The sequence below is a fragment of the Montipora capricornis genome, chromosome 6 (assembly GCF_036669925.1).
Source record: "Montipora capricornis isolate CH-2021 chromosome 6, ASM3666992v2, whole genome shotgun sequence".
Classification (NCBI taxonomy): Eukaryota; Metazoa; Cnidaria; class Anthozoa; order Scleractinia; family Acroporidae; genus Montipora; species Montipora capricornis.
This window is the reverse complement of record NC_090888.1, coordinates 19,443,758-19,453,757: the sequence shown is the minus strand read 5'-3', so window position 1 is coordinate 19,453,757 and position 10,000 is coordinate 19,443,758. Positions and strand designations below refer to the sequence as shown.

The following is a 10,000-nucleotide window of genomic DNA, read 5'->3' as shown; positions in this document are numbered from 1 at the left end:
GTGTCAGTGTTCGAGTGGAAATTCGTTTGTGGAGCTTACCAGCTAATGGACTACCATCTTGATTTCAATTCATGCGTTTATCTTTCAAAAAGTGGACCAAAAAAGATACTACTAAATTTCCAAATGGTTTCTCTTCCAACTAAATAGTTACACGATGTTTCCGCGGGGGCCCGCATCTAACAGAAAATGTTAAGATTTTCGTTTTTTTTTTTCAAAATTAAGTTGTTAAAATTGTCATTCAAGTGGTCCATAGAGGAAAATTTATTAAGACCGTGGGGAAAATTTAGAAATGTATTTCAGTCGTTCAAAAATAAATTTTAAAGTGAATTTAGCAGTAATAATAACCATGTCATAGCACCTCATATTGGGTACACTAGAAAGGAAACCTTTTAGTTGCAATTATATATTGTTATAGTTGTTCCAAGCAAAATGCCAATTGTTTGCTTCCCTCCAAATTATAGAAATAAACACAGATTAGGTTAACTCTGAATAGCCAAAACAACAACATTCTAAGTTGAGAATTTGATTCAGAAATCCAGCTTACTAGCAGGGAGAATTTTACTGTAACAAAATATTACTTAACTGCTAATAAGGCACTTTCACCACATTGACAACAAAAATACTTAATCAGGAATTGATTTTATTTTCTAGCAATAAAACAGCAGGAGGATATAAAATTAGGTATCTTCAAAGTTTAGAAAACTTGTTTAAGGTGATTCAGTGCCACCCTCCAAAACGTTTCACAAATTTCATGCTGGCCTACTAAGGACAACAAATTATTTAACCTCTCTTTGCGGACTCTGGTTGCAACACAACTGCTTCAATAATTTTAATCCCCTTGCATTAGATTTAATTTTAAAAAAACCATAACTTTGTATAATTTTCTGTAATAATTGTTCAAAGACATTGAGCAAAAGCATACAAAGCTACATTTGAAAGGTGCATAATCCCACGTTGCAGTTTTCTGGATAAGACTTCACAGAAATAACTCCTGTTACCTTTCCATATGTAAAGAGGTCCCATGATTTATGAGTCAATGAGTCAATGAGTCAATGAGACACACAGTCAATATTATATATTAGCAATAATTTATTGATTAAGCCTAAGCCCTTGTTTCAGTGATCAGGCCTAAGCAGGGTTAGGTTAAATTTTAGCTTTCATTTTATGGGTTAGGGTAACTGCACTAACTCATTGACTCATGACTCATTGACTCATAAATCATATGTAAAAAATAAAATGTATTTCAACATTAGATGCAATTTAGCAATTGCTGTAAATAATAGTAATCATTCCTACCATTTCAAAGGATGAATAAATTAAAGTTGAATGCAGTAAGTGTCAGAAGTAAAAAAAAAGTGGTCCAATTTATTTAAGCTGTAATCAATCTCCATCCTTGCTTTAGTCCCTGGATAGTGTTAAACAATGGTGGTGAAGTGAACAAACTACCCCAAGGGGGATTCCCTTGCAAAAATGACAGGGGTTCTTGTTGTTCCTTTTTAGTGAAAAATTTGTGGTTTTGTACTGCTTATGATACTGAGACCAAACAGCTGGCAGAGTTGCTGCAGTCATTTAAGGCTATCAATCTGAAAAATGAATGGAACTGTAGAACAATTTGATAAGAGAGCAAATAACGTTTACTTATGAATTATAAAATGCCAGTCATTTGTCAATTTAGAACTGGTTCCTCTAAGGGGTCAGATTTCTTTAGCCTACATCCACAAAACAAGATTCTGTTACCTTTAAGGACCCCTCCTGAGCAAACTGCATCCTCATGTTTGGATTCTCATTGATTTAATGACTTTAATGATATTATGCAAATTTGTTCTACAATAATACTCAAATACCATAAAAGTATTTTTAACCTAACTTTTGCAAAGTTTTCTCCTTGAGCCACCAGCTTCAACTTTGATACTTTGTTCTAAAAGCCACTGCAGTTGTATAGCAATGGTGGAGGTGATGATTAAACACTTTGTTTTTGTGCAAATGAAGAAAAAGAAAGTCAAAGTAACGATGGAATTTAATTAATTAACCCTTTCACCCCTAAACCGGCCATACTTGGTATTTTACTCTGTCTAAAGCCAGAGTATTTTGCTCTGTCTAACACCAGATGATTTTACTCGTCAATGGGGAACCCCATGGAGTCAACAGTCTTACAGTACTTCTCAACATAAAGAAAATGAATTCTGTGGACTTGAACATTCCCAAATAGAAATGCCGTATATTCCAAATATGGTTGTGTGAACTCTTCAAGATTTACCTGCTTCAGGAACTTCAAATCAATGAATATTTTGAATATTTTTCCTGAACTCCTGCAAACTTTGTGCACTTTTTAATGGTTTGCCCTTCAAAAAAGTAACATTCAGAAATACAATGCAAATACAACTGAGGCTGTTTTGCATTATCTACAAGACAAGACAACAATATCCTTTATTCAAACACAATCAATATTACAGCAATAACACATGCTTGTGGGGTCATGTGCTAACTATAATAAAGATACACTACAGGACATAAAAGCTTAAAACTAACTACAGTATGTGACAGACATAGGATATCTACACATAAGAAATGAGAAAAATAAATCAATTGCTATCCAAAAGATCATATTGCAAATACACCAAAAGGTAACGGTTGATTGACAACTTCCTTGTGAAAAATGGTAGAGCATGTTTGAAGTCCAGCAGGACCAAGATGAGAAGTTGTGATAAAAACTCTAAACATATTTTTTACCAAAATTATTTTACTACCATCAACCCCAATGAGACCTTATGCATGGGACACTGTTTCTAGCTGCAGCTCCAAATCACATAATATATTAATAAATTTTGCCACAAGAAAAGAGCAAACATGTGGGGTGTAAGAAAAAAACGTCCAAGGCAATAAAGCTTCCTTTCAGCCTTTTCAGGAACAACTATCCACTGTCAACCATACTTGACTCAAAACAGAATTTCCTTGATCCAACAACACATGACAGTCCCCTAAAACCAAAATTACATCATTAATTAAAGCTTCCAGAAAACAATAGTCTAAAAATACCTGAATCTATAGATACCTATACACATCTGTACCTACAAGTCTGTTCTTCCAAACATTATTTTAACTAACATGGATTTTGATAACTCAAATTAATTGCAAATCCATAACTTGGTAACTACCGTACTTGAACGCAAGGATCGTTGAGTTGTGACTGCTAAAAAGTATAATAACTTAGACATTCACCAGAAAAGGGAATATAAATGACCTTAAAAGCAGCTATTTAAAATATTTGATACTAGGGTTACGTTCCCAATGAGACAATCACATTCAAAATCAAATTCATATCTGATCGAATCATTGATCATTCATGTAGAGGTGCCGATCGTAAGGTGTAACGCAGAAAAAAATAACCTTCACGTTGAACAATATTGCCATTTCCCTGCCACCTGGTACAAGCCAATTCACACATGAACGGAAACCTTAGGAATCCTCCTTTCTGCACATTACAGTAACTTTTTGTACCCGGTGGCAACAAACTTTCCACATTAAAAATTGCGCAAAAAACTCACCTGTTTCGCAGCTCTTTTCCCACGAAATAAAATTTTCCAGGAGCAAATTTTCCGAGGATTCTGGTTGGATTGGACTTTCAAACGATTTACACAACATAGACGTTCTCTAAGAATACATTCCACTTGAAACTGGCGTTAAAACTAGCCTTGATCGCTCTAAAAAGAACGGAAACCAACAAGCTACCTATTCTCAACCGGCAGCCATTTTTCTGTTCTTCTCGGGAGTGCTTTTTTCACGAGAGCCAATGATAGTCCCGGAAACGCGTCACGTGGGATATCGCGCGACTCATGCGCAGACATTTTTCGCCAGTGAACACTACGTCTGGATGCAACCGACGTACATGCGCAGTGTTTCATTTTGGAAGAAATTTACTTCCGGCAGCCGTATTAGCGCCAGCCGTAGCGATTTGCTTAAAGTCCCTATTAAAGAAATTACGGGAAAAAGAACTGGCAATGCGTTGAAGGTAATAGTTCATAATAAATATATATTCAAATTTTATTTTGTCAGCCTCACAAATGTTTGTAAACCGGTTGGAATGCTGACACCCCTAAAGAAAAAGCAAGTCATTTTTGTGAGCAAATGTATATTATAGGTAGAAAACTTACTAATACATTTATCCTGGAAATGTATATGGGGCAAAGGTTGAATCACAGATCATCACTCCTGTACTTTTGGCATAAAGCACAAATAAATGAAAATACTTTTTTTTTTAACTTTCTGCATCTCTTCATATCTTCTTCGATGCCTCTTCGATTTAAATTAAACATAGCGATGTATTTAGGGTGATACTGGCGTATTTTTCCGAATTTTATAAAAGAAAACGCTTTCAGCTTCTGGACACGGCGTTCGCATAAATTCTTATTGTTGTGTAAACAAACATCTCATAACAAGACCTGATTATAAGTTTTTTTATTAATTTTATTGGGGCCGCGTTGAATAATTTTGTGCACCTGAATGTTTCTGAACATCGCACATGTATACTGTACGTAAACTTATGTACTGCTTGTAGATGATCCAAGCGATGGTACTCCACATTTCAAAACAACTAGTTACAAGAAACACAAATATTATCATAATACAGATTCCGGTATGGTGTCTTTAGACTTTACCTCTCAGAACAAGATAATGTTCGTTCTTGTACTTCTTGCGTAGATCAACATTATTTTTCTTAGTTGCAGTAGTATACACTTTTGCATGGTTATAGGTTTCCGTAATACTTCTGACATTTGTCACTTTCGAAACTAATTCATCACTTTCGCATTTTGTGCTCACAGATAATCTCAACTCATGATCACTAGTGACATACTTTGAATGCAACTTGGCAATATTTTCGATTCACTGACCGATTCGTTCCTGTATCGCTCAATACTTTTTAGCGTGCATTCACTCCGAACAGTGCTTTCTCTGTCCATAAATTATCCACTGCAGTTCTCAGCCCTTCCCGTATTCATCGATAAACATCACCTTCTTAGAGCCGACGATTCTTTTGGTCAGCAGGCTTTGCCGATTTGTGGTGGAAACGTGAAAAAACTGGCCGAAAACTCAACTCTGGCCGCCGAGCCTGCGGCCAGAGTAATAAACGACATAGAAAGTGCTTTGTACAGGGTTTTATTCACTCGTTGTTTGTGTCAAAAACCCTCACTCGCTCGTTCCTCGCTCGTTCGGGATTTTGACACAAACAACTCGTGAATAAAACCGCGTACGCCGCACTTTCTATGACGTAAACTATATATAATTTGAGGTGACTTTTTCGTCGACGTCGCCGTCGTAGTTCTTAAAGTCCATTATTATGTTGTTGTTAACCTTGAATACTCAGCAATTCGACAGCAATGCTCTCGATCACGTGTGCCATCTTTGTAGTCTCAGAACGACCTATGGGGGCGTTTTCTCGCTGAAGATTGGAAGCTATAAATTCGTCATGGCGTCAACTCCCGATGCAGTGAAAGAATTGCTTGTCACGAAATCTGTTGATTTTGCTGGGAGACCACAAACATTTTCCACGATTAGAAGAACTCTAGGTAAGTACAAGGAACACTCCGGCCGTGTTTTCGTCACTCCCTAGGTTGGGAAAATAGTCATCAACTGAAGAACGTCCAATCATATTGAAATAGCTTTTGATTTGCACTATATATATATCGCATATATTTAACTTTTGACTTATATTTTTAGGTATGTTACTTTTTTTGAAAGCATTTCAACTGAATTGAAATAAAGACAGAGCTATGCATTGGGATCCATTTAGTCTTATCAGGTCTTCTATCAACTAAAAGTCCCTGCTGAAAAGTCACACTTTCAAGATTGAGATGCATGCAGGAATCATCATTTTCCAATACCAATTTCACGAAGTATATAGTTTCACTGACAGATACAAAATCGATTATCTTTGCTAGCTCAGAGTGCCATAGAATCATACGCCTCATTCCAAAATGGCCGCCACTTTAGTATTCCTTTTTTTCCTTTCAAATTGGCCCTTTTTGCCTCGCTTCCAAACGCAAAATTCAAACTGAGAATACTTAACCTTACATTTTGTAATAAGGTGTATTAGCCCTTGTAACTTTATTGAGCAGAAAACTGTAGTGTGTTCTTGGGTTTGATAATCATCATCAGTACTAACGTATATCTGAGGAAATAAACATTTCAATTCACAGGAGGTAAAGATCTCGCATTTGCAAACTACGGACCAGCCTGGAAGTTTCATCGCAAGCTTTTTACCACAGCCCTTCGAAATTACATAACAGATATTCCTATGATAGATAAGCGCGTTTCAGCACAAGCGGTAAAACTGGTGCGGTTCATGGAGGAACAAGAGGGAAAGCCTTTTGATCCAGCAGATTGCTTAATGCGAGCTGTTGCAGATGTGATCTGTGGAATCACTTTTGGAGAAGGCCTCGACACAACTCATCCAGACTTGAAGAAACTTTTAGAACTTTGCGCACACGTTGTGGACAACGAGGAAACTGCTCAATTGGTCACGATGCTGGATTTCTTTCCATGGGCAAAGTACCTACCCATTAATGCGTACGATGACTTTATCCAGCCCTTTTTTGAGATGCACAAGATCATTCGTAGGTTTTTAAAAGAGCGGGAGGACAGTTTGAATCCGAGGCAGCCTGCAAAGGATTTCGTTTCAGGTCTTCTTAGCGCGAGAGAAGAAGCTAAAATCGAAGATGACAAAGGGAGGTCATCTTTTCTCTGTGATGACTATCTGGTAAACTCTATTCAAAATATGTTTGGAGCCGGGTATGAGACCACAAGCACTACGTTAAAATGGGCTATCGCTTTTCTAGTCAATTATCCAAAGTACCAAGAGGACATTCATCGCCAGTTAGATGAAGCGGTTGGTGGACGAAGCCTTTCTTTGAACGACCGTCCCAGTCTTCCCCTTATTCAAGCCACCATTATTGAAACGCTCCGGGTTGGAAACGTGGGACCATTATTGCTACCTCATGTTACCAATGTGGACACAACGCTACGCGGGTATCGGGTGCCTAAGGGTACTTTTGTGTTTGCCAACACGGAGACAGTTCATCTGGATCCCAAATGCTGGGAAGATCCTCTAGTGTTTAATCCGTACCGCCACATAGACAAAGACGGCAAATTTATCACCTCCCAAAGCAACTTCTACCCCTTTGGAGCCGGAAGACGTGTTTGCGCTGGAGAAGTTTTGGCTAAAGTTGAACTGTTCTTGTTTATTTCCTGGTTGCTTCAACACTTCACCTTTGTGGCTGAAAAGGACGGACATCCACCGAGCTTAAAGGGAATTTTTAGCATAACACAGTTCCCAGTTCCTTACAAAATACGTGCGATCATACGGAAGCCTCGAAATGGATTCATCACACAGCAAAATCCTAATCCTAATGTCTGGCTTCCTGATGCAGTACTACACTGTTCGCAGTCATCATTTAACTTTATCCTCTTATAAAAGATTACTAAAATTATTCAAAGGAAGCCTTAGTAGACCACGATGTACAGCAATCATTAGAGACATTTAGCATCGCGTATTTTTCGGAAAACGGCAAACGGCAAACCTCTGAGTGTCACGTGACATAGCCATGCGATCGAGTTTGCAGTCTGCGGTTCAAGTTCTGACGGCTGGTTACCCTTCTTGCGGTAAGTGATTTACCGCAGCGTTTTTCACCTTAAATTTTTGTAGCAACTCACGTTTGAAATTATAAGTTATGTTTTTTAATGCTCTAACTCTTGAATTAAAACACTTTTGCCGATCATTTGCACATCCTTGAGGACGCTGGCTCGGTTGAATTAAAACTTGTAACGTAAAACAATAATCCAACACGGCGCGTTTTTTTTCTCGTCAAGTGCCAAACCTTATGCTCAAGTCTAGTTTTGCCACTACGACAAACGGCAAACCGCTAACGACCAACAGCGGTTTGAAGTTTGCGGTTGACTTTAGGGAGCTTACACAAGAACGGCGACGACGGCCACGGAAACGCCACAAAACAATGGGTTTAATGAGCACAATAGCTCTTCACGCCCAGCACGTGCGTTTTGCATTTTGGTACATTTCTTTGCTGTCCTCGTCCTGATAACGACTTGAATTAACCAAATTTGAGGTTGTGTAGATGACGTTTGAGGCTGAAGAAACATTTTTAAATTAATTTTTTTTCCCAAACAACCCCACCGTTCATGCCAATTTTATTCCAGCAATGTTGATACACACTTTCCTTTCCGAACGACTTAGGGCTATAACGAAATGATTACAATAACGGGAAATAATATATATTTTTAGATGACGTTCTCGTTGGCGGCGTCGTCGTGGTCGTCCTTGCGTATAAGCTTCCTTTTCAAAACGCGATGCTACGCGTCCCCATTTAACCGTCGCAACAGTACTTCGTACAAGTTAGTTGATTTATAGACTAATATATAGGGGAAACAGGGATGGTTAGAGCACTCGTCTCATGGCGAATGAGAGCCGGGTTCGATTCCTAGACTTAAAGGCTGTTTACATGATACCGGGGCGACTTTCGCACCGGTGCAAGTTTAGATCTGTATTTGTTTGAATGTCAGACAATTCGCCTCACGGACGAATAGCCCCCCAGACAAATAGCCCCCACTTTCTGGATGATTAGTCCCCAATCTGAAAACATTAATAATCGCAAAGAAAAGGTAGATTTTAACTTCTAACCAATAATCATACAGATAAGGTTGCAAACAACAGTCCTTCTCTGAGGACTCCAGTCACTCAGATGGTCAGTCTCAATCGAGGTAAGATCACCTGAAGATCGATCGATCTTGAATCGTGAAAAAAAAATTCCGACCGCAAATACTTTCAATCACAACAACAAATAGCTTGCTTGCTTGTCTTGCATTAGAAAAGAAGAAATTATGATCTACTTTCAGGCAGTGATATGTGTTTTTCTTGTATTTGAGAAATTGAGTTGCCGTCGCCATGTTGGAATAGTTGAGAAGACCTGGACCGAGTCACGCATGGTACTCTTGCCGGCAACATGAGGAAAGAATATAATACATAAATTGCGGTTAACATACATGGTAAACCCTAAAAAGAATCTGCTTTGATTTACCTTGTTCGTTACCGCGATTTATTTCTTATTTTTACTAAAGTTGAAATGGACAAAGAACGAAAAGAAAATCTTAAAGCGAGTTTCAATCGACTGTCGTAAAACCAAAACCAAAGTAGTTACTTTGGCCAATCAAAAAGGACGGAGACAATCCAGTAAACCAATCAAAACTCGAAGTAATTACACGTAGCCTACACAAAGCGCGAGAAAATGTGCACGCGCGAGCCACAATTGGTTTTGGTTTCACTTCTGATTGGTTGAAAAAGTGGCGGGAGAACTTTGAACCAATCACTGCTTGAAGTAAATGCAAAACCAAAGCAATTCGCTAATTACTTTCGACACTCAATTGAAAACCGCTCTAATTAGTAAAAACCTTATTTATCTATTCTAGCTAAAACAAACTAACTTATAGGTCTTAACGATACCGATTATACTAAAATACTATGCAATTCTTGGGGCTTCTCTATGATTACAATTGACTGTACTTAATTTGACAATTCTAAAAGAAGGTTTAATGATTCTGTAATGACGTTACGATAACTATGCTCATATAAACGATGAAATGATATATGATATGAAATCAAGTGAAGCTGTGATCTTCGCAGTTATGAACGCAATTTTTGCAATTGCGTAAAGAAGCCCGAAAAATTCAGGGCTTCAATGGAGTTTGAACCCTTGACCTCGCGATACCGGTGCGACGCTCTAACCAACTGAGCTATGAAGCTACTGACGTTGGGAGTTGGTCATTTGTGGGTTCTAATGTTCCCGTGAGGAATAAATCAATGATGAAATTGATATATGAAATGGATCAACAGCTTCACATGATTTCATATCCGCAGTTCATATATGATCCATTTCATATCTCATTTCATCGTTGATTCATTCCTCATTTAACCTGTGACCTCGCGATACCAGTG

The 10,000-nt window shown here is 38.1% G+C and overlaps 1 protein-coding gene and 1 long non-coding RNA gene across 2 annotated transcripts in view; one reads left to right on the top strand and one right to left on the bottom strand.

Annotated features, from left to right (window-relative positions):
- The window catches only part of LOC138051731 (steroid 17-alpha-hydroxylase/17,20 lyase-like), an 11,896-nt gene extending 4,116 nt beyond the window's left edge, over positions 1–7,780 (top strand). Inside the window, exons 2-3 of the mRNA XM_068897989.1 lie at positions 5,407–5,564; positions 6,195–7,780. Coding sequence (XP_068754090.1) covers positions 5,407–5,564; positions 6,195–7,468 — 1,432 coding nt within the window. The 3' untranslated portion in view covers positions 7,469–7,780. The remainder of the gene's footprint in view (positions 1–5,406; positions 5,565–6,194) is intronic.
- Positions 2,392–3,767, bottom strand: LOC138051732 (uncharacterized). Its single transcript, XR_011132894.1, has 2 exons — positions 3,546–3,767; positions 2,392–2,978 (listed from the first exon to the last, which is right to left on the bottom strand). It is a non-coding gene; the product is annotated as an uncharacterized lncRNA (long non-coding RNA).
- Positions 7,781–10,000: the final 2,220 nt, after the last annotated feature.